The sequence below is a fragment of the Miniopterus schreibersii genome (assembly GCF_964146895.1).
Source record: "Miniopterus schreibersii genome assembly, chromosome: 11".
Lineage (NCBI taxonomy): Eukaryota > Metazoa > Chordata > Mammalia > Chiroptera > Miniopteridae > Miniopterus > Miniopterus schreibersii.
The window spans coordinates 71,804,627-71,829,664 of NC_138111.1; the positions used below are offsets into that span (position 1 = coordinate 71,804,627).

Consider the following 25,038-nt stretch of genomic DNA (forward strand, 5'->3'; position numbering starts at 1 on the left):
TCACAGGAGATGAGCAAATGAATCATATTTTAATTCCAATTCAGAAAACTTTACTTAGTTTTTACCTCTGCCATTCAGAGTACTTACCACGTTCCCAGGTTAAATCTCCCATTTTGCATGGACATTGCTCTGTTTTAGCAGTAATTGATGTTGCTGTGTTTGGGATGTCTGGATAATATGACTAAGCTAGAACAGATATACTGTTGTTTTGGAAGAAAAATTAATATTTAAAATTCTTTCGAATCTCTATAGAAACAAAAATGTCCCAGTAAATCACAGAGACTTTTGGTATGCGACTTACACACTGTACAGCGTGTCCGAAAAGACAGAGAGTGAAGAAAGGGTGAGTGATAGTGCCAGCGCAAGCTCCGGCAGCGACCAGGGGCCCTGCAGCCGGCAGCACACCATGGTGTCCTTCCTCCGCCCTGTCCTGAAGCAGATCATCATGGCCGGCAAGTCCATGCAGCTGCTCAAGCACTTGCAGGTTGGGGACAGCACCACAGGCCAGGCCATGGCCAGAGGTGGGGCCCTTTCCTCCTGCCTCTCCGGCAGCATTGGGGCAATTGCTTTCTTCTGTCTTGTCATTGAGATGCATAATGGTTTTGTAGTTTGAAAGTCATCAACGCCTTCTAATTACATAGAAATTATCACTGTGATCAAGTGAATAGATGCTGCTGCTCCTGCTGGAAAAATGTGGTCCTCATTGGGACCTTTGGCACTGTGTTCAAAAGGCAGTGATCAGAAGGTCCTTATTTTTGATCCCCGAGGATGGGTCCTTTAAAAATAATTCCCTGGCATATCTTGCAGCATTTCACTCTTGAAGACTACAAACCCCAGCAGATAGGAAATCGTTGGTGAGCAGTCAGACTTGATCATAGATTTTGAGAAAATCTTGATATCATTTTTGGTCTTTTTTTTTATGCAATTTGAACGATGTACTTAAAGTTTTATCAACTGACTAAAAAGATTTGAGAGTACAGATGTGAACCTTGGTGGTTTTGTTTATAAATCACCTTAGTGTTACATTAACTATTTTGTATGTACTTTAGTAATATTTTCACTTTGGAATATCTCCCTTTTGATTTCTGGTAAAATGTACTGAGCTCTCCAGGGCCACTGTTGGAAGTGTTTTTCCAGTGCAATTATGACTTCTCTTAGTGTTGTCCTCAAAGTGCCCTACGGTGTCATGGTTGCTTAACCTTCAAGCATCCTGCTTAGGGTGTTACCTTGTTCAGGAAAAAAATTAGTTTTTTTTTTAGGAAAAAATTAAGTCGTAACTGCACACCAAAATGTTCACCATGAGCTTCGCAGTTGTCTGACAGGATGTGAAAATGTTACCTGGCACTGTATTATAAAGGTAATGAGACAGGAATAGACCCTCATAGTTCAAAGGAAAAGCACCAGGCTATATTGGGAGAAAATTACATAATATTTCTGAATGTTACTTAATATTATTTACTAGAATACGGCTAATAATGTTAAGTAACCTGACATATTTCTTTGTGTTTCAGATGCAGAAAGAAAAGGCTTGTACACCCTCTTTCTGGAATCCGTACAGTCACGCCTTCGACACGGAGAAGATGCCAGCGCACAGCCCCTCACCGCCCAGCAGGCATCCAAAGAGAGCCTCATTAAGATGCAGTGCATTGCCGAAAGACACCTTGAGCTGGATGATGCTCACGACCCGCTGCTGGCAGTCAACTTTGCCAGGTGAAACCCAACTGCAACATTTTTGATGGTTGAAATAGCAGAACCTGTGCAATATTTAGCAACTGCACAGCCTTAAAGAGAAAATATTTATAGCTTGTTCTACCTCATGAATGTAATACAAGAAGATACTGTATTCACTTATTCAGATGTCTCATTTGGTCTCCATGCTGTTTGTGAAAGTCCACAGATTATCATGTGACCTAGGCCCAAGCGACTGCTGTCAGTGGAGCAGGAGATGCTCTAAAAACTCTATGTTATGGCCGGCTAGGTAGCTCAGGGCACTGAAAGGTTGCCAGTTCGATTCCCAGTCAGGGCACATGCCTGGGTTGCGGGTTCGATCCCCAGTGCCGGCATGTACGTAAGGCAACTGATTGATGTTTCTCTCACATCAATGACCCCCACTCCCTCTTTCTTCCTTCTTCTCTCTCAGCGTGACCTCCGGTGAGGATTTAATTAATTAATTAATTAAAAGTTTAAAAAGTCTGAGCTATGGACCAGCATCACACATACTGAGTCAGACCCTGCTTGTGTGTAAAATGCACCTTCGCCCTTTGAATCATTTAGGTGCTTAGTTCCCACACAGTACCGCTCATTATTTGGTGGGCGTCACTTATGCCAGTGGCCCTAATGGCTAGAAAGACCTGAAGTACTTGATGCTAAAGGCAAAAGTGACCCTGAACAACTGGTCCACTCAATATACATTTTGAGGAAAAAGATTTTCTCTTTCTGTAATAGTTGGTAGTTTTAAGACTAACAGTCACAATGGTACTCTGGAATTTGATTTAAGAGAATTCTTTTGACAGCTGCTCTTAAAAACAAGACTCACTTTTTTGTGTTAAAGGTTGTACTTGGAACAGAGTGACTTTCATGAGAAGTTTGCTGGTGGAGATATATGTATGGATAGATCATCGGAATCTGTGACGTGCCAGACATTTGAATTAACACTGAGGTCTTGCCTCTATCCCCACATTGACAAGCAGTATCTAGATTGCTGTGGAAACCTCATGGAAACACTGAAGAAAGATTACAGGTATAAGGGAGTATCGTTTTGGAAGAAGTCTGTAGTTTATTGTACTTTAGGAATGGTCGGAATTATTTTAAAACCTGTATTTCAAGTTAATATTTATTAGAGTAGGAAATAATTATGCAGTAAACAATTTTCTTTTGAGAGAATCAATTACCCATTAATGTTTTCTTAACTATGTTGTGAAATTTAATTCCTTGTCTATTCCTGAGATGCTGTCCCAAAAGAAAAACAGAAAAAGCTTGTTGCACAAAAATGCCCATCACATAATTGGCTATCACATAACTGGCTAAATTACCAGTTCTTTATATTATGGCATATCCATAAATCTGGCATATTTGTATCATGTGTGAACTTTGTAGTTCACGCCAATAATGTTTATACAGAGTATTAAATAACATATTTTCTTCATAAAACTTAAAAAGCAGGATATATAATATGGTGAGGACTATATATATGTGTGTGTGTATATATATATATATATAATTATTTTTTTTTTTTAACAGACTGTGTTTACCACATTGTATGTTCTTGCCTCCGTTGTCAGATATTAATTGACTACATAGACGTAGGTTTATTTCTGGGCTCCCTACTCTCTTCCATTGATCAATGTGTCTGTCTTTATGTCAGTACAATGTCATTTTGGTTATTATGGCCTTGCAGTATAGTTTGATACAGAATAGCATGATACCTCCAACTTTGTTCTTTCACAATATTGCTGAGCCTATTTGTGTTTTTTATTATTATTTATTTATCTTTATTGTTAAAGTATTACAAATGTCCCCTTTTCCCCCATTGATCCTCTCCCCCCTGCACCCCTCCCCCCAGGCCTTCACCACACTGTTGACTGTGTCCATATGCATATAAGTTCTTAGATTAATATCTCCCCACCCACCCACCACCCCTGCCTTCCCTCTGAGATTCATCAGTCTGTCTCATGCTTCTGTGTCTCTGGATCTGTTTTGTTCCTCAGCTTATTTTGTTCATTAGATTCCACATATGAGTAAGGTCATGTGACACTTGTCTTTCTCTCACTGGCTTATTTCACTTAGCATAATACTCTCCAGGTCCCACCATGCTGCCTCAAAGGGTAAGGGATCCTTCTTTTTTACAGCTGCATACTATTCCATGGTATAGATGTCCAAGAAGATGCTTGATATGATTTCAGTCTTCTTGAACTTGTGGAGTCTTGTTTTATTTCCTAACATGTGGTCTATCTTTGAGAATGTCCCATGTGCACTTCAGGAGAATGTTTATTCTGCAGCTTTGGGGTAAAATGTTCTGTAAATGTCAATTAAATCCATCTGATATAGGGTGTCATTTAGAATCACTGTTTCCTTGTTGATTTTTTGTCTGAAAGATTTGTCCAGTGTAGTGGGGTGTTAAAGTCCCCTACTGTGACTGTATTGCTGTCGATCTCTCCTTTAAAGGCCTCCAGAAGTTTTTTTTTTGAGCCTGTGTATCTTTGGTTCTGAGATGGGTCTCTTGTAGACAGCATATATTTTTGGGTTTTATTTTCTTATCCATTCACCTACCCTGCACCCTTTGATTGGAGCTTTTAATCCACTTATATTTAAGGTTATTATTGATAGGTGTTTATTGCCATTTGAATTCTTTATTTCTATGTTTCTCCCTCTATTTCTACTTCTTATTACAGCAGTTTCTTTAACATTTCCTACAATGCTGGTTTGGTGGTGATAAACTCCTTTAGCCTTTTTTTTTGACTGGAAAGCTCTTTATTTCACCATTTATTTTGAATTATAGCCTTGCTGAATAGTGTGGTCTTGGTTTCAGATCCTTGCTTTTCATTACCTCAAATACTTCATGCCATTCCCTTCCAGCCTGAAGAGTTTCTGATGAGAAGTCATCTGACAGCCTTATGGGAGCTCCTTTGTAGATAACAGATTGCTTTTCTCTTGCTGTCTTTAATATTCTCTCTTTGTCTTGAATTTTGGCATTTTAATTATGATGTGTTTGGATGTGGCCCTCTTTGGGTTCTTTTTGCTTGGGACTCTCTGTGCCTCCTAAACTTGTGTGACTTTTTCCTTCACAAGGTGAAGGAAGTTTTCTGCCATTATTTCTTCAAACAGGTTCTCTAACCCTTGCTTAGTTTCTACATCTGGCATTCCTATGATGCGAATATTATTACGTTTTATGTTGTCCTGCAGCCCCCTTAAACTGTCCTGTTTTTTAATTGTGGTTTTTTGGTTTTTTTGGTTCTCTGATTGAGTGATTTTTTTCTGAGCTAATCCTAATATGCTTCCCCTAATCTGCTGTTTATTCCTTCCAGTGTTTGGTTTTTTTATTATTTATACTATGTTGTTCTTAATTTCCTTCATAGTTTCCATTTCTTTTCTCATGCTGTTGAGCATCCTTATGATCAGTATTCTGAACTCTGTATGTGCTAGATTGCTTATCTCCATTTCATTTAGCTCTTTTTCTGGAGAATTCTTTGGTTCTTTCATTGGGGGCTTGTTTTCTGGCTCCCTATTTTGGCTGCCTGTTTGGATTTGTTTCTATTTGTTAGGTAGATCTGCTAGGACTCCCAGTCTTTTGGATGGTCTCTGGTGCAGGCCAATGTCAGATGCTGTTTGTGACTGGCCTTGAGTAACCTGTTTGAAGCTTTCCACACTCCACAGCTTGTGGTTCCATCTGCTGGGGCTGGGTGTGTTTAGATAGCATGAAGATGTGCACCAAGGTCTGCTTTTTCAGAAGCAGAATCAGGCAAAGACCAGGACTATATATTTTAAATGCATAGAAAAAAAGATGGGAAAGAAATACCCCAAATACTATCACAGTGGAGACTCACTATGAATAGTAGGATTTGGATTCACTTTTTTTTCCAGTCCTCATCCTAGTGTGTTTTCACTGATTGTGAGGAAGGGGGAGAGAGACAGAGAGAAACATTGATGTGAGAGAGAAACATTGATTGGTTGCCTCCTGTATGTGCCCCAACTGGGGATCAAACCTACAGCGTAGGTATATGCCCTGATCCTGATTTGGACCCACACCCTTTTGGTATAGAGGATGACATTCCAACCAGCTGGGCCACACTGGCCAGGGCTGGATTCATTTTTTTTGTTACTTTCGTGACTGTCCAGTTTTCTACATTATGGAAAAATAACTTTCTGATTGTTAATATAAAGCATATTCTATTTTTATTGTTAAGGTATTGAAGAGGTGTTAATGTTTCTGATTTTAGTCAGTGTGGAATGTAAACCTGTTTCACTGAAAAAGGCAACATACAATCCTGTTACTAATGGAGGACCCTGTCTCACATTCCTTCTCTCCTTTCAGGTTGGTGGAGTACTTGCAGGCCATGAGGAATTTTTTTTTAATGGAAGGTGGAGATACCATGTATGACTTCTACACATCAATTTTTGATAAAATAAGAGAAAAGGAAACCTGGCAAAATGTGTCTTTTCTTAACGTCCAGCTCCAAGAAGCAGTAGGACAGCGTTATCCTGAAGACAGTCCACGGTAAAATATGGGAGGCACCTTTCATTTTCAATATTGAAAAGTGACCCATGTGCCATGAACCCTTCTATGAATATTTGTGTATATTACAATATATAACCTTCACACCAACCCTATGAATTTTGCTATTGTTATTTTACCTGTTGGAAAACCGAGGCAACGGGTAGCATAGTTACTTGCCCATTAAGCAAAAGGGGATGACTCGATGGGACCACGCGGCTGTCAGGCTGTGCCACCTCCTCATGTGGCTGGGGTCAGTGCTGGCCATGGGCTGTGCCACCTCCCTGCCCCAGTGGCATCGCCCTCCAGCTGGCTACATTGGCCTTGTTAGTCTTGGGTGGTTCTGAGGGAGCTCCAGGCCTCATTGACCGTCTTTCCGCCACATGCTGCTGTTGCTCAGACAGAGCCACAGACCAGTGGGGTTCAGGAGTGAGAAGTAGACTCCACCACTTGTTGGTCAAAGTTGTATATTTTCTTTTTTTTAAATATATCTTTTATTGATTTCAGAGAGAGGAAAGGAGAGGGAGAGAGAGAGATAGAAACATCAATGATGAGAGAGTTACTGATCGAGCCCACAACCCGGGCATGAGCCCTGACCAGGAATTGAACCCCGATCGCCTGGATCCTAGGTCGACTCTCAACCGCTGAGCCATGCCTGGCTGGGCAAAGTTATTTTCAAACTGTTACACTGGCCTGTTCTTGAGCAGGGTGCTCACCAGCCCTTTCCTCCCTGCTGAGCTGCTGGGCCAGGGCTGTGAGTCGGTGCCTCTGAATCTTCGTAGTGCAGAGACCCAACTTCCACCCTACCTGGTGGTCCTCGTTCCTTCCTTAGCTCCCCTTCTCATTCCCCTTCGACAGAAATAATGATAATAGTTAATGTGGGCTATGTGCCACTTTAAGGTACTATGTTATTGACCATCTACTGCAGGGATGGGGAACGTCCGTATGCAGCCCGCAAAATCATTTGGTCTGACCCTGCCAAGGCAGCCACAGGTGGGACTTGAAATTCAATAAATCTAGGAGCTTTTTTATAGCTAATTTTTAAGTTGATAATTTTGTATGGCCTGCAAATGATGTTATAAATATATAAATGGCTCTTGGCAGAAAAAAGTTTCCCTGCTTAGTAGATAAAATAATTCCTTTTATTTTCATTTCATTCTTTTATTACTTTTGATTCTTCCATAAAAACAATATTTGATCAATTATGTAGTTAGTGTAACTGCTCGATTCTTTTCATGATAAGAAATTAGTGCCCAGCACCCCCCAGAGGTAAGCAGGGAAGGTTATGTTTTTCAATATCTGTAGAAACCCATGAATTTTACTATTTTAATAAGTTGTAATCTATTATAGTTATTCTTTTTTAAAAATACTTTTACTCATTTTTTAGACAGGAAGGGAGAGAGGGAGAGAGAGAATTATGGATGTCAGAGTTAAACATTGCTCAGACTCCCATTTTGACCGAGAGGGAACTCTGTCACTTGACCCTAGTGACCTTGGAGAGCCCCCCGCTCTCAAGACTGATGTCCAGGCTCATCCTGTGCCCGTCCTGCCCAGGTGTGTGTGCCTCTCCCACCAGCATTCTGCTGTTTGGAGGCTTCAGAAGCCCTCAGCCAGGGTGCTGGAGTATATCCATTGGCCCTGGGTTGTCAGCACTCTGGGCTCTCTCAGTGGACAGAGTTTGGAAATATGTAGCAAGAGCAGAATGATATTTTCATTGTATAGTAACGGTGACAGATTTCACTTTGATTTTCCTTTGAGTATTATTAGCACATTAATATAACACACGTTGGTTTTGTTCTGTAATGAGTGATAATAGTTCCAGAGTAACAATAAGCCCCCAACAACATGCTTGGGATTGTCTCCCTGTCTTTCCTGGTCATCAGAGTCTGCACCTCAAGGTCCCTGGGAATAACTCTTCCTGTGACTAGACAGCATCACACAGGGTTCGTTTATTGGTCACAGCTTATTTTCTACATCCAGGAATTGCTCCCCTCCTTAGGTCTCCCCCCTTTTTTTGGTTAATCCTTACCCGAGGATATTTTTTTCATTGATTTTTAGAGAGAGGAGAGGGGCGTGGGGGGGGGTGAGGAGAGAAAGAAACATCGATGTACGAGAGACACATCAATTGGTTGCCTCCCATGTGCCCCTGTTGGGGCTGGGACTCGAACCTGCAACCCAGGCATGTGCCCTTGACTGGGAATTGAACCCATGACCCTTTGGTGTGCGGACCGATGCTCTAACCACGGAGCCACACTGGCCAGGGCTGTGCCATTTTGTGTTTTAATTAGGTAAAACAGTTATGTGTTGAAATCGTTGTCACAGAGGTACATTTAGGAAGATCTGGCTCCTATTTCTGTTTCTGCTCGCTTTCTGCCTCCCCTGTAAGGAACCATTTTTATTTGATTTTCTTTTATCCTTGTTATGATTACTTTTTGGAACCAAAAACGTGTGCATGTATTCCTCTTCCTCTTTTCATGTTACATGAAATGCAGCATAGTCCATGCTTTTCCAATAGCTCCTCGATTTTGCATACGTAAATACCACGTCCAAGACTCAGTCCCTCCACAGTCCCTCCAGAGCGCGCGTCCTCACTCCTCTCCCGCTGACCGGTTTTCTGCCTGTCCATTCAGCCAGTTGTCTGTGGGTGGGCGTTGGGTTTCTGATCCTTGCTCTGCACGTGTAAGGGGCTGGCCTTGCACATTTCACTTCAGTGTGACCTGGAGAAGGTTTCTAGGATGGGGTGCGGGTGACAGGGTAAACGTGTGTCCTGCTGCTCCCACCAGATCCCTCGGCATCAAGGTGGTGTCTTCTCTACTCCCAGCAATGTGCAGAGTGGCTTTCTCCACAGCCTCACCCGCACAACGTGTCCACCCTCACAAGGTGTTGTCAGACTTTGGGATTTGTGCTCATCTGATGGTGAGAAATGGTATCTCAGTGTAGTTTTAATTTACATTTTTCAATTATGAGTGAACTTTGTCATCTTGCCAAATGTTTATTTCTGCATTTTTTGTAATGATAGCTATTCACATCTTTTGACACTATTTCTATCAGTATTAGGTTGTTGGTGTTTATCATCTCTTTCCATTTTTAGAAACTCTTTAGTTTGGTTTCCCACTTTGACATTGGTCTTTTTTTTCTGCTTATTGTATAACCATTTTTTGTTGCTGTTTGGTTATGCAAGTGTGTTTTAGTTTTATAACATAAGTCTTTTATTACTTCTGGGATTTGAGTCACAGTTAAGAAAGTTTTACTCCCAGGTTATATCTGTGTATTTACTTATTCAGCTAGTTAGTTATTTTTGTTAACCCTCACCTGAGGATATTTCCTCCACTGCTTTCAGAGGGGAAGGGAGAGAGAGAATCATCGATGTGAGAGACACATCCATTGGTTGCCTCCCGCATGTGCCCCTGACTGGGGCTGGGGATGGAGCCTGCAACCGAGGTACCTGCCCTTGGCTGGAATCAAACCCGGGACCCTTCAGTCCACAGGCCGATGCTCTAGCCACTGAGCCAAACCAGCCAGGGCATCAAGGATATTTTTTCCATTGATTTTTCTTAGAATGGAGGGGAGGGAGGAAGGGGAGAGAGAGAGAGAGAAACATGGATGTGAGAGAAACACATTGATTGGTTGCCCCCTGCACACCCGACAGAGGCCGGGGGTCAAGCCTGCAACCGAGGTATGTGCCCTGGACCAGGAATCAAACAAACCCTTTGGTCCTTAGGCCGATGCTCTAACCACTGAGCAAGACTGGCCAGGGTCCCCCCAGTTGTATTTATTATTATTATTTTTTAAATATATCTTTATTGATTTCAGAGAGAGGAAAGGAGAGGGAGAGAGAGAGATAGAAACATCAATGATGAGAGAGTCATTGATCGAGCCCACAACCCGGGCATGTGCCCTGACCGGGAATCGAACCCCGATCGCCTGGATCCTAGGTCGACGCTCAACCGCTGAGCCACGCCCGGACGGGCCCCCCAGTTGTATTTAAAGTCACCCATCTTTTCTTCTATGTTTGAATTGAGTTTTCATGTTTACATATTTATCCATTTGGAGTTTATCCACCTAATTAGGAGAAGTTGATTCAGTTTTATCTTTTTCCAAATGACTAGTTGGTTCTCATCACACTTCTTTCTAAAAAAAGAAATGTACCTCTCCCTAATTTATTTGTGATAGATACCCCTTTATGTTTAATTTGTCATGTGCAATTGAGTGTCTTTCTAGATTTTTCACTGTTTCATTGTTCTGTTTATTCAGGTGCCAGTAGCATTCGGGTTCAGTAGGATTTTCCTGGCTTTTCTTGCTTATTTATTTTGTAGATTCAGTTTATCTTCAAGTGTCTGGCTCCACCAGAACACACACCTCGGTGGCATTTTTATTGAGATGTATTCATTCATAGGTTAACTCAGGACAGTGAGCCGCCCCACCCTTCCTGCTATGGCTTCCCTGTGCTTCTTTTTTCTTTTCTTTTCTTTTCCCCCCCCTGTGCTTTAAATGCCTGTCTGCACCCTCAGGCTCACTGAGTCCCAGGGAGAATCCTGGGTTCAGCACAAAGGCCAAGGCTGCTCCCTGCCTTGCACCCTCTCTCAGCCTCCCCAACACCCCTTGCCCTCCTCCCACAGCACTCATGCCTGGGGTACATCCCTTCATTGTTGATGGCTTCAGGGACCCCAATGACCTGGAAAACAGGGGTTTGCCCAGTGTCTGCACAGCCAGCACCTCTGACTGTGTTCAAATGTCATGTATCCCTTTGTCTCCAGGTTGTGCAGTGCTGCTTATATGAAAGCTCGTCTCTGACGCCTCCTGACTGCTCAGCTTCTCTCCTTCCACTTGCAGCCCCTAGAGTGACTGGGTAGACCAGCAGCCCCTGCCCCTCACATGCAGGCCCCCGGCTGTGGAGAAGGGGTGCTCCTTGCTGCATCTCGGTTCTCTGTGCACATGGAGTTCTCCTCCCATGCTTTCCACCTTGAGTGTTCAGTACTTCGGGCTTCCCAAGAGCCATGTGCCTCACTCCGGGAGCAGTCACATGTCCATATCCTGCAGAGACAAGCTTTCCCATTGGCAGGGCCTGGCAGTGACAAAGCTCTACCTGGCCTGGCTTGAGCAGCATCCTGTGTCTCTCAGTGACAGAAGAGTGACTTGCATGGTTGCTCTGTGCAGTGATCCCCTGGAGGCAAACAAGGCTTCTGTCTATCATCTGCCTAGGTTGGCACCTGATGAGGTGTTCAGTAGGCGCCTACTCAGTACTTAGTGGATGCTTGTGTAGCAGACTTAGGAGCTAAGAAATTCTGACTAGTGCCTATGTCATGGAATGAATGGGCTAATTCATAAATCTCAGGCCGTCCTCCCTCCCTTCCTTCCACATAAGCCCATGGTCTCCACCGGTCTCATCACTCAGGGCCCCTGCTCCCTTGAGCACTGCATGGTTTCTCGGTCCACTGGCAGGACACTGAGGAGACTGATGTGAGACACTGCATTCCCTGCACTGCCCGGCACAGGGGCATCCCCATGCGCTGCGGTGGATCTTTCTATCAGGAATCACATTCGAACCAGTGTTAGGGATGCGTGGATAAAGTGTATGTGACACCTTGTCTTAGAAGCAGACCCCGCTTTTGTCACTCACACACACACTCAGGGTGAGCAGAGGTTTGCTTCTGAGCCTGTTGCCTGAATTTTTTCAGAATTAAGTATCCTGCCTTTGTCTCTTTTCCTAATTAACCTACTACCGCCGTTCAGTGTCTCTTTTCTTTTACAGCTAATCCTAGTATTTGAAAACGTTTCCCTCTTTCTTATTTCCAAAACCAAACTCCTCTCCTGGAGTATATGCCAGGAAGTATGCTTTGTTGGCATATTTACACTCCTTTTGTGAAATCCAGGGTCTTGTTTGGACTATGATGTAAATAAAACATGTGAAAGTGGTCATGTTGTTTTAAAACAGCATTTTTATATGAGCTTAATATTTTCACAAACTAAAACGGAAACTTCTTTATCTAGTCTCTCTGTATCTTTTGAGAATGTGGACACAGCTAAGAAGAAACTCCCTGTTCATATCTTAGATGGTCTGACCCTGAGCTACAAGGTACGTGCTGACCCTCTTTGTAAGAACATTGTTTTCTGTTAAAATTGAAACGTGCATGTAATGGGTTACTTTCTGTTCTGATTTTCTGTCTTTGTTTTCTTAGGTCCCATGGCCTGTGGACATTGTTATAAGTTCGGAATGTCAAAAAATTTATAATCAGGTGTTCCTTCTCTTACTGCAGATAAAGTGGGCAAAATACAGTCTGGATGTTTTACTATTTGGTGGTAAGATTTGTTTTCAGTAGATAAATTATAACTTAATTTAATCCTGAAAAAGAGGTGGTGGTCTGGTCATTTTTCATGTATATACAAGGACCAAAATGACATGTATTCATAGCAGCATTTTTACAGATGTCAGAATTAATGCCTCTGAATGAAATGCCAGAAGTTGTATATACAGTTAACCTGAAATACAATAACTTGATTAAGAATTTAGCCAGAATAATGATTCATCTTAGGTTATGTGAAAATTTTAACAAGTTCATGGGACTTCACATTTACATTTTAAAAAAATATATTTTATTGATTTCGGAGGGAGGGAGAGGGAGAGAGAGATAGAAACATCAATGATGAGAGTCATTGATTGGCCGCCTCCTGCATGCCCCCCACTGGGGATTGAGCTTTGCAACCTGGGCGTGTGCCCTGACCGGGAATCAAACCACGATCTTCTGGATCATAGGTCAGTGCTCAACCACTGAGCCACACCAGCCGGGCTGCATTTACATTTTTTATGACAGTGATCATCCAGGTGATAGGGAACTTCTTAGAGCTTCAGCTTTCAGAGACACTGAAGGTAGGGTCCCCTCCATGGTCACCACTCTGGCAGGGGCCCCGCCCTGAGCAGTGGCTTGGAAGGAAGCTCGTCCCACCCATGCTGCCCTATTGAATCTTTTACAGAATTAGCTGGAAAACCACCACTTCAAGAAGGACTTTTATGCAGACAGGAACCGGCTTCCCAGTTTGGAACACAGAAGAAACCAGCAAGACAGCTGATTCATCGGATGTTCCTCCTGCGCGTGAAGCTCATGCACTTTGTGAACAGCTTACACAACTACATCATGACCAGGGTTTGTTCTGTCCACCTGCCTCCTACCCACTGTTCAGAGAGGGTTACTTGTAGTAGAGTCATAAACAGAGGAGCCCACAAAGCACTTACAGACACAAATGGGAAATAGCCCATGTTAAGTTTAGGTCATGAAACTGGCAGCGGGTGGGGGGGGTGTTTTCAAGACATGCCAGGGTTCATGTGTGCAGAGCCTACTGCTCTCCCCCCTCCCCCCCCGAGACAAGCACAGCCAGATCCCCTCTTTTGGAACTGCCTTCCTAATTTGCTATGTGGTCCTTTGAATTTTATCAATGTTGACAGCTGCCCCTGGAAAATGACTTCAATTTTTAGTAGCAGCCAGAATCTGTCAGGCTGGTAATATAAGAGTAAACTCTGTTTCACGCACTCACAACTGCAAACCTACTTTTGCCCACCTCTGTATAAAGAGTGGAACTTAAACGTGTAACTTCAATTTACCTGATGATTTTTTAAAATTTTATTTTTCAAAAAATCAGTACATTTTCCATATGGTTTGATATACTTGCCCCTTCCCACCAGGAATGGTCTGTCAGTCAGAGTGAGGCATTCATTCACTGGGCAGGTAGAGGCCCGAGAGATGGGCCCAACTGTTTGTTGTTCAGGATGAAAATGCTGCCCACAGAACAGACCTGTATCCACACTGCAGGTGTGATTACCTAAGGGGGACAGTGAGGAGCAGAAGAGGTTGGTAAAAAGTTCTGTGTGGGGCACACAAGTTCTCAAAGAAGAAATCTGATAAGACTTCCATCTTTCTCTTCCAAGACGCTTCACAGTACAGGGCTGGAGTTTCAGCATCAAATTGAGGACGCCAAGGATTTAGATCAGCTGATTAAAGTTCACTATAGGTACTTGTCAACCATCCACGATCGATGTCTGCTGAGAGAAAAGGTATGTGAGCCATCACCTGCGAACGTGTCCACTGAGGCAGGATGAAGCTGGCCAAGGGAGGTTGTCTCTCTGCTCTGGAATTTTATAGTTATTAAGCTTCTGTTTTGTAGAATATTCTTTAAGGAAAGACCAGATCACATGAGGTTACAAATGTGGGTCATGTTATCAGAGAAACAGGTGAGAACTATGTTGCCAGCCTCACTCACTCTGCTTTGCACTTGGGTTTAACTGGAAGTTTTATCTGCCCGTGTGGCCTAATAGTGCTTTATACAGGAAGTGTGTCCAACTCAGTGTGACAATTTGGGTTTAAGTTCTCTCACAAGCACTGGAAATACCTCATGTCCCTGGTGAATTTCAGTGGCTATCCCAGGAAACGGCGCTGCCTGGTGGCCGGACTCTGTCGTGGGTGCAGTGTGTGTGGCTGAGCCCTCAGGCATGTTCAGAGCCAGGTGCCCTCCCTTCCACACAGGCAGTCACTGTACTGAGGAGCTTGCTCTGTGGCTCATTGAGGTTAGGTAAAAGTTTCGGTGTCAGTGTCCAAATGTTACAAGAACCTGTTCTGTGTGGCTTGGTCTCCAGGTCAGCTTTGTGAAAGAGGCCATCATGAAGGTGTTGAACTTGGCGCTCATGTTTGCAGATGGTTGGCAGGCGGGCCTGGGGGCGTGGCAGTAAGTATGTGGCTTGTGGGGCCTCTGTACTGTGTTTTAATTGGCTTCATCCTGTGAGGTTTTTTTCATCTCAGCAGTGCTTCTCATACCACTGATATTTAAGGAAAGAATTGAAGAATGTGTTCACCTAAAGTAGGTAGCATCAGGGTTTGTGTGATTCTTTTATGAGCAGTATAATAGTAAGAAAAATCTGAAGTCTTTTAATGAGGACAATCAAATATTTTTAGACTACATGCATGTTTTGTTGTGTAGGTTTTGTTAAGTTTTTATTACCGATGCTTAAAACATACACAGAAGTAGAGAGAAAACAGCAGAACAAACCCTAGTGCCTATCACTCTGCTACTCACCCCCACTCACATTTGCTGAATTTTAAAGCAAATTCTGGATATCATGCTAGATTATAGCCCAAAGTTGTATTTTAGATGAATACAAGAAGAATTGTATGTTTGACTTGTGGAGTGTTTATTACTCACATTAGCACATAGAAGGGTAAGTGCCCTAATGTCAGAGGACCGTCGAGGACCCAGGAGCTCTTTCTATCCAGAGCATCCTATCCTCTACTGTGAACTTGGATGTCCTATGGAACAGTTCGTTTGTCTCTGCCTTGTTTATAAAATTAATGTAATGCTGCAATTATTCATTATTTTTATTTTTCAATTACAGTTGATATTCAACATTATATTAGTTTCAGGTGTACAGGTTAGACATTTATATACCTTATAAATTGATTCCCCCAATATAACACTGCTGCTGTTACTTCCCTAAATTAAAAGTTCAAGTCTGGTTGATGGCTGCTGTGATAACAGCTTGTCTTTAACCTGTGAGATGAGAGGTCACGGTAGTGCTGATCTCATTCTAAGTCTTGACCCATGGCTATATCAGAATACTCTGCATAAACTAAGATAGTAGTAAAGTTCATGATGACCGGCATGGAAATAGAAGTCTTACTTGCTTTATTATTGCCGTCTCAGAGTGTGTAAAGCATATTTCTCTTTCTCTGTCACTGGGGTGGAGGAGAAAATAGTAACACTGAATCATATGCTTTGCTAAAATTGAACTGTTTCCATTTCTTCAATGAGCTGATTGTAAGAAAAAAGCAGAGGTGCCCTGGCTGGGTGGCTCACCTGGGGCATTGTCCGTACACCGAAAGGTTGTAGGTTTGATCCCTGGTTGGGGCATGTACAAGAGGGAAGCAGTCGATGTTTCTCTCTCACATCTATGTTTCTCCCCCTGTCTGTCCCTCCCTCCCTCCCTCCCCCCCCTCTCCCCCTGTCTCTCTCTCTAAAAAAATCAATAAACATATCCTTAGATGAAGATTGAAAAAAGAAAAAAGCAGAGGTGAGGAGGATTTCAACCATTGCAATTTATGAAAATTAATTGATCCTGATTCACACTTAAAGCAGAAATGTGAAAAATTGCCAAAGCCATGTGAAATTTAATTTCACATAGACATACCCAACGGACATGGACAAAGTGTGGTGAAGGCCAAGTGAGAGGAAGGCAGGGGTGGTGGAGGTGAGGCAAGGCGGGGAAAGGGGAGACATCTACAGTAGTGTTGACATTAAAAATCTGTAATAAAGAAAAAGAAATCATAAAGTATTTTTAAGCAAATAGTATTATAGTTCTGTGGTTTATAATTTATTTCCACTCTGATCTTTATTATTTCCTTCCTACTACTACTTCTGTATTTTTCTTATAGTTCTGTCTCTAATTCTTTTAGTTGTAGGGTTATATCATTTATTTGAGCTTTTTCGTATTTCTTGAGGTAGGCCTGTAGTGCTACGAATTTACCTCTCAGGACTGCTTTCTCTGTATCCCAAATATTTGGGATTGTTGTGTTGGTTTTCATTTGTTTCTAGTTTTTTTATTTCTTCCTTGATCTCATTGGTAACCCGTTCATTGATTAATTACATCCTATTTAGCCTCCATTTATTTGAATGTTTTTGAGTTTTTTATTGTAGTTGATTGGTATGCCCTTGTGATCTGAGAGGATGCTTGATATGATTTCAGTCTTCTTGAACTTATAAATACTTATTTTGTGTCCTAGCATGTGGTCTGTCTTTGAGAATGTTCCATATGCACCTGAGAAGAATGTTTATTCTGCAGCTTTCGGATGAAATGTCCTGTAAATGTCAATTAAATCCACATGATCTAATGTGTCGTTTAAGGTTACAGATTCCTTAATAAACTCCTTTAGTCTTTTCTTTTTTTTTTTCCTGGGAAGCTCTTTATTTCACCATCTATTTTGAATGATAGCCTAGCTGGAGAGAGTAGTATTGGTTTCAGATCCTTGTTTTGCATTACCTTGAATACTTCATGCCATTCCCTTCTGGCCTATAAAGTTTCTGATGAGAAATGAGCTGACAACCTTATGGGAGCTCCTTTGTAGGTAACAGATTGCTTTTTTTTTTTTTTTGCTGCCTTTAAGATTCTGTCTTGAATTTTTGGCATTTTAATTATGATGTGTCTGGCTGTGGGCTTCTTTGGATTCTTCTTGCTTGGAACTCTCTGTGCCTCCTGAGCTTGTGTGACTTTTTCCTTCACCAGGTTAGGGAAGTTTTTTACCATTATTTCTTCAAACAGTTTCTCACTTTCTTCTCCCTCTGGTATACTCCTATGATGCAGATGTTATGTTTCATGTTGTTCCAAAGTTCCCTTAAACTGTCCTTATGCTTTTTAAGTGTTTTTCTTTTTTTATGCTCTAATTGAGTGTTTTTTCCTACCTTGTCTTCCAAATCGCTGATTTGGTCCTCTGCTTCATCAGCCTACTTTTAATTTTTTCCAGTGTAATCTTGATTTTTAGTTATAGTGGTCTTTATTTCCATCTGGTTCTTACGCATGGCTTCTATACCTATTTTCATGCTGATGTAGTTCCCAGTGAGTTTCTTGTACTTCCCATTAAGTTTGTTGTGGTTCTATGTTCCTTGAGCCTCCCTATAACCATTATTATGAACTCTCTGTCAAATTGCTTACCTACATTTCACTTAGCTCTTTTTCTGGAAATTTCTCATTTTCTTTCATTTGGGTGTTCTTTTTCTCCCCATATTAGTTGTCCCTTTGTGTTTCTTTATGTATTAGAAAAAACTGCTATGACTCCCTGTCTTTGTGGAGTGGCCTTTTGTAGTAAATGTCCTGTGGGACCCAGTGGTGTGATCTCCTTGAAATCCTGAGCTAGATGCTCTAGGAATGACCCTTTTGTGTGTTATTTGGGCTCTTTTGTAATATTTGGTCTATATTGGTGTCACATTCATGGGTGGGATCTCCTCTTAGACTGACTGTAAGGCTCAACCCTGACCATGTTGTGTGAACTGTTGTACATAGCATTCAGGACAAAACAAAACAAAAACATACAAAAGAACCCAACAACAACAGCAAAAGCAACCCCAGGAGAAAAGAGAATTAGGAAAGATTAAACGTTACAAGAATAGTAAAAGAAAAAGAAAATAATTTAGAAAACCCCACAAAATACTAGAAAAGGGGGAGAAAAAAGGTTATGAAAGTAAAGGAAGAAGAGAAGAAAATAAGAATAAGAGAAATAGGAAAACAATAAAAAAGAAAAAGTGCAAAGGTAAAAAAAGAGAAATATATAAATCAAAAGAAATAATAGAAAAAAGTAGAAAAGGAGAGAGAAAAATAAGATGTGAATAAATGAGAGAAAAGAAAATACCAAAGAGAAAAAAGAGATGAAATAAAGAAAATAAAGAAGCCAAGTGGAGTTCATCCAATAGAGTTTAGTTCCTGCTAGAATTTCCCTTTGGATCTTGCTCTTATGTTGACTGAGGCTGACTGTTTTTATGCTGATTTTGGGTCTCCCAGGAGGTACCTTTGTGTTAGCCAATGTCAGAAGCTGTCCACATTGAACTCTTAGCACCCTGTTCAAAGTTTCATGCAATTCATAGCTAGTTGCTGCCTCCACTTGGCTTTGCTGCCCACGGGAGGGGCCAAGCTGAGCTCCTAGGCTGGCCTTTTAGCAGCACGGGGCCCAGAGGTGGATCAGCACATATTCAGACTTCAGAGAAGATGGTAGGTGTGTTCCTCATCCCAGAGCCACATGTCTGAGTCTGTCCCGGAATATTTTCCTGACTTCAGCAGGGTGGAGCCCCTTTTAGGCAGGCTTGTGGGGTCTGCTGGAAGCCAGGAGTTTCTATCAGCCCTCCTGTGAGAGGGAAGAGTCAGCCAGCTTCCCAGGAATGTTGGAGGAATGGCCCTTTCCCTAATCTAGTCACTGTCGCACCCTGAGACTGCTGCTTCCTCAGCAGAGGTTGAGAGGCAGGGTGGGACGAGCTGGATTTGAGAAAGTTGGGCCAGCTGCATTCCTTAGGGTGAGACTTTTGCCTTTCCCCAGTCCTCTGCTGCTGGGCCGGCTTGCACCTCTCAGGAAAAATGCCTGCTGTGATATCGGGTGGTGGGGGGAGGGAGAGATGACCTAGCACAGGTATCCTGGCAGCCGATCCTCTGCAACTCTCCTCAATTCCTTCCATTCCAGTCTCTCCTCAGGCAACTCCGGTCCACACTGCCCTCTCTCCACAAAAGCCTCGAGTGGCTGGGAACAAAAATCCTGTGCACCAACCCTTTAAAAAATGTGGCATTGTCTCCAGGAGGCTCAGTCTTTCCCTGGCAGAAGCCCTGCCATTGGGTGCTGCATGGGTGGCTGTTCTAGGCGCTCTGGCTGTCTGCTCTGGGGAGCCTGGGGTTCAGGCCTCCTCTCAGGGAACTCCTGAGAGCCAAGATATCCCTCCTTACCTTTGGCCTACTGCTCCTGGGAGCTGGGCGAGCCCCTCTCATGACCCAGTCCTTCCTACCAGTCTCTAGGTAGTTTCTGCCCTTCCTTGTTTAAAAGTCTCCTCTTCAGCTAGTCTTCAGCTGGTAATTCAGGGTGAATGTTCCCCAATTTAGTTTTAATTACAGCTTGGTTCTGCGAGGATGTGTGAGAAAGATCCACCTACTCTGTCACTATCTTAAACCCCGCTGTGGCTGTTTCAAAAGGAGTCTTTGTCTTAATGTATACACAGTGAACTATTTATGGGTGAAATGCTGTTATGTCTCAGATTTGCTTCTAAAAACCTGGTTGGGCTGGGGATGTCCATCGGGCTGTCTGGCTGGTTGCTTGGAAGGCTCCTAGGTGGTTCTCTCCTTGATATTTTCCATAATAAAATGTTTTTGGTATCAGGTCTTAGAGTACTAGCTCACTTGTATCTCCAGGCTTGGTGCCATATCCTGAAATAAACCTTTATTTGTTGCAAAAATAGTAAAATAAAATTGAAATCACAATTACAAATTTTAAAAATGTAAAAATAAAAAATGTTGTATGTTAAATCATTTTAAAATTTAAGGTTTTATATCTTTAATGTGTTTTTTATTTCAAAAAAGAAGCTATGCTTGTGAAAAGTAAAAATACAAACGTGAATAATAGAAAAAGGAATATCCCGTCGACCCAGCTCTAGAACTCAGTACTATTCTGAAACACACTATGTAAAATGTTCAGACTGTTTGGAAGTTTTATTTTAAAGTAGGGTAGGAGGACGTCCCATCAAGATGTCAGGGCAGGTAAATGCATTACTTGAATCCTCCCACATCAACATCAAAATTACAATTAAACCACAGAACAACCATCATTTAGAACTGCCTGAAATCTGGCTGAATGGAAGTCCTACAACTAGAGAATTAAAGAAGAAGCCACATTGAGACTGGTAGGAGGGGCAGAGATGCAGAACAGGCTGGTCCCACCCCCACATGTGGATAAAAACCAGGAGGGATATCTCAGCTGCTGAGGTCCCCTACTCTAAGGAGTCAGGATTCCAAGCCCCACAACAGGCCCCACAGCCCAGGGAAGAAATGTCCCCATAACTTCTGGCTGTAAAAACCAATAGGGCATGTGGCTGAGCGAGACAGAGACTGCTGGAGTCCCAGGCATTTCCTCTTCAGTTGCCCCCACATGGACTTAGACGCGATGCCTCAGCTCCAGCACTGGGACCACAGCTTGAAAGGCACCAGTGACATACAGGGAGGAACTAAATTGCCTGGCATCTAGATGAGAGCTAGAGGGGCAGCTTTCTGCCAGACAAAAGTGCTGGCAGAGGCCATTATTCCTTTTTTGATGCCCCGCTCCCCCCAAAAAACAGAGCCATCAACCTGGCTCACACCCTTCACCCCACTCTGGTGATTCCCTGAGACATTCTCCTCCACCCAGCTGGTGGACCCTTCCAAGCCATTTCCAGTGGCTTTTCCATACTACCTGCCTGTCTTGGCTCCTGCTGCAGTTTACTGAAATCTCTCAATGGTTTGCAAATTGCAAACAAGCAGAATTTGGCCTCAGCATGCCCACTCCCTCTCATTAAGTGGCCCCAGGCCCTGCACTAGTAGGAGCTGGCCTTGATTTGCACCTTGGCCTCTCCTGGGCATCTCCAAGCCTAGTATAAGTAGCATTCATCTGCAGATCACTTGTGCTGTGTGTCCCCAGGCAGGGCACAGGTGTTGGCTGACCTTGAAATTCCTGGAAGGCCCCAGAGCCAGTGCACTTGGTGAACAGCTTCAGACCACACCAGATTACAACCCTACCTACCACCTACATTAGTGACACACTCAAGGGGCAGACTTGGTGAGCACCAAAACCCCACTGAAGCAAGTTTTGCTCCATAGGGTCAACTGCACAGCAGTTCCTCTGCTGTAATCACAGCTGTTCCTCACAGCTGATTGGACCTGGGGGGTGAATCCCTCCGTCACGCCAACAGCAGTTAAGGCTCAACTATAACAGGACAGTGCACACAGCCCTCACAGAGGCGCGCCTAGAGTGCCCAAATCAGATGACTGGGGAGGCTGCACCACTGAGCTCTGCAGAACACCTCCACAAGGCTACTATACCCAGTCCAGGAGACGTAGCAGCTCTGCCTAATACATAGAAGCAAATGTGGGGAAGCAGCCAAAATGCAGAGACAAAGAAATAGTCCCAAATGAAATACAGGAGAAATCTCCAGAAAATGAACTAAATAAAATAGAAGCAAGCAAACTAGCAGATACGGAGTTCAAACTGGTTATAAGGATGCTCATGGAACTTAGTGAGATCTTCAATTAGAAATCAATAAAAGAACAGAGATGAAGGAGACACTCACTGAAATGAACAACTTACAGGAGAGCAGACGAAGCTAAGAATCAAATTAGAGATTTGGAAGACAAGGAAGCAAGAAACACTCAACCAGAAGAGCAAAAAGAAAAAGGAATCTAAAAATATGAAGATAGTGTAAGGAGCCTCTGGGCCAACTTCAAGCAGCCCAACATTCGCATTATGGGGATGCCAGAAGGAGGAGAAAGAGAGCAAGAAATTGAAAACCTATTTGAAAATATAATGACAGAAAACTCCCCCTACCCGGTGAAAGAAATAGACTTACAAGTCCAGGAAGGACAGAGAGTCCCAAACAAGAGGAACCCAAAGAGGCTCACAGCAAGAAACATCATAATTAAAATGCCAAAGGTTAACAACAAAGGGAGAATCTTAAAAGCAGCAAGAGAAAGACAGTTTACCTACAAGGGAGCTCTTATAAGACTTGCCAATTGACTTCTCAATGAAAACTTTGCAAGAAATATTCAAAGTGATGGAAAGCAAGGACCTATTACCAAAATTACCCAGAAAAGCTGTCATTTAGAACTGAACGTCAGATAGAGCTTCTCAGACAAGAAAAAGCTAAAGGAGTTCACCACCACCAGACCAGCACTACATGAAATGTTGAAGAGTCTTCTTTGAGAATGAGAAGGGAAAGAATAGATTAAAAAAATATGAATAAAGTGGCAAAATACGTACCTACCAACAACTGAGTCTAAAAATCAAAATAAATGAACAAGCAGAACAGAAACAGACTCACAGATACAGGAAACATTTTGACGGTTTTCAGATGGGAGGGCGGTTAGGGGAATGGGTGAAAAAGGTGACAGGATTAAGAAGTACAAATAGGTTGTTACAGAATAGTCACGAGGATGTAAAGTATAGCACAGGGAATATAGTCAGTAATAGTCTAATAACTGTGTAAGGTGTCAGGGTATGAGATTTATCGGGATGATTACTTAGTAAGTTATATAATGTGTAAACGCTGGGGTGTGCACTTGAAACTAATATAATATTGTATGTTAACTGTAATTGAATAATAAAAAATGATTAGCAAAAAAATTTTTTTTAAATATCATTCCTAAGAAATTTTAAAAGTAGGGCAGGAAATTATATATTTTATAGTCTTTATATTTAGGATTCTAAGTAATTAAATGAAACACATTTGAAAGTATTCCAGAGAGATTTTGTAGCCTCCCTATAACCCCATATGCACTTATATAAATTGAAATGTATTTTCTTTCCTAGAATGGAATCTATAGAGAAAATGGAGTCTGATTTCAAAAACTGCCATATGTTCCTTGTCACCATTTTAAACAAAGCCGTCTGTAGAGGGTCCTTTCCCCATTGTGAGTACATTAAAATTTTACTGCTTTTCTATTTTCTTGTACAGAGGCTTCATGTGACTGGTCTCATGAAGAGTTGGATTTCTCACTATTCAAACCTGGAAAGTCCCTCAGCAGCTGTACCATGCTTTGCATTGTTGTTGTTTTCAGAATTACTGTGGGATGAAAATATCAAAACACGGAGACTAAAGATTTTGCTTTCTAGTATATTGTTTGTTCTTCCAGTGGATTTCTGAAACTTAAAAAAGCAAAGGGCAGAACAGATTTCGGTCACAGTTTTCTTTCGTGTGTATCCTTTGTAACTTCCTTTTCAAAAGATGGGGAGGGTTTGGTTTTTTTTAAGCAGTTTTAAAACTCCCAAAGCTTCCTGACAAACACTGAGCAGGTAAAAGTCAGTGAGGTGAGCCAGGGAGGAGAAAGCTGTTTAATCTGCTGAAACAAAGGACTAAGTCGCATCTGTTTGCACAGCTTTTTGGGGAAAGTATGCAGGGCCAGTCTCCTCCCTGTTTCTGCATATTCAAAGTGTGATTTCATTAAGAATAGCTGAACATTTTTAAAAACATTGTGTTGGAGACGTGTTATAGGAAACATTGAAGCATTTGTCTATTTTTGAATTGGGTGATCGTAGGTTAGAACTTGGCATTTTGTTAAGAATGGACTCCAGAGTTTATGACGTGGAACAAATGCAGTTTCTTTAGTGAAATATCCAGATTTGTTTTCAAAATTAAAATGATCTGAAATAGAAATAAATCATACTTTTTCAATTTGTATTCAGTGAAGATAATCTTTATTGTACATTAAAAATGATCACCATTTGAATTTAAAATAGAAATGTCTTTACTTTTCAGTGTTGAATTGACTAAAGCCTTCCTCAGACATTTTCAAATGCTTAACCTAGTTTTAACCTGTTTCTTCCCACAGTGGAGTCTCTAGCGCTGTCCCTCACCGCCGGCGTGGAGCAGAGTTAAATGTCTGCATGTGATAATGCCTCAGACCTTCTCTCCGTACATGCACAGCCCCATCACATGCAGCTGAGAAGGAGGAATCATTTTATTTTGTTTCTTTTTTAAAAACTGTTGTCTGTATCTAGACAAGTGGGTTGTAGGTGTTTTCTCTGGAGCTTACCTGGCAGTGTATAGTGCATGTAGCATACAAAAGCGTATCAGCGATGCAGAGCGAACACAGGCTGTTTGCACTCTATTTCCTCCCGTAAGCCACAGATCTGTGGTCTTGATATCTTTAGATATGAATGATGTCATTTTTGAAAATGTAATTGTTAATATTAAAAATATGTTAAAGCACTTTACATTTTTTATTCTTTTGCTCGGTCACACAAGTTTTTTGGATAGAGTTTTACATGTTTTCCCTAAAGCTTGTCTTAGATTTAGCTGTCTGAAAAGTGTATTTTTATGTGCCTGAGAAGTTCCAAAATGGAAAGTAGCTTCAACCAATATCAATAACGTAAAGGCCAATTTAACACAGGGCCAACTGTTGGTTCATACTATCATTTGGCATTTCTGAGCCATTTTCCTAAGCTAAAATTATGTTTACCATTCCATTTTCCCACATTTCCTTTTTGTACTTAGTCTTTTACAAACAACCACTGATTCCAAACAGCCTCCCAGCTCAGAACCAGGGTGCCCTTGTCCTCAGACAGTCTCAGTCACCC

The 25,038-nt window shown here is 42.1% G+C and overlaps 1 protein-coding gene across 3 annotated transcripts in view; it reads left to right on the plus strand.

Moving 5' to 3' along the window:
• Positions 1-24,675, plus strand: part of TUBGCP5 (tubulin gamma complex component 5) — a 58,281-nt gene extending 33,606 nt beyond the window's left edge. Inside the window, exons 13-24 of one of the 3 annotated variants that reach the window (XM_081151616.1) lie at positions 253-343; positions 440-521; positions 1,512-1,710; positions 2,552-2,740; positions 6,032-6,214; positions 12,203-12,287; positions 12,391-12,511; positions 13,184-13,353; positions 14,133-14,258; positions 14,838-14,926; positions 23,272-23,372; positions 24,291-24,675. In XM_081151616.1, the coding sequence (XP_081007742.1) occupies positions 253-343; positions 440-521; positions 1,512-1,710; positions 2,552-2,740; positions 6,032-6,214; positions 12,203-12,287; positions 12,391-12,511; positions 13,184-13,353; positions 14,133-14,258; positions 14,838-14,926; positions 23,272-23,372; positions 24,291-24,337 (1,483 nt within the window). In that variant the 3' untranslated portion in view covers positions 24,338-24,675. Of the gene's footprint in view, positions 1-252; positions 522-1,511; positions 1,711-2,551; positions 2,741-6,031; positions 6,215-12,202; positions 12,288-12,390; positions 12,512-13,183; positions 13,354-14,132; positions 14,259-14,837; positions 14,927-23,271; positions 23,373-24,290 lie in introns of all 3 variants that reach the window. The other 2 variants (XM_081151615.1, XM_081151617.1) reach the window with 2 other exon arrangements.
• Positions 24,676-25,038: the final 363 nt, after the last annotated feature.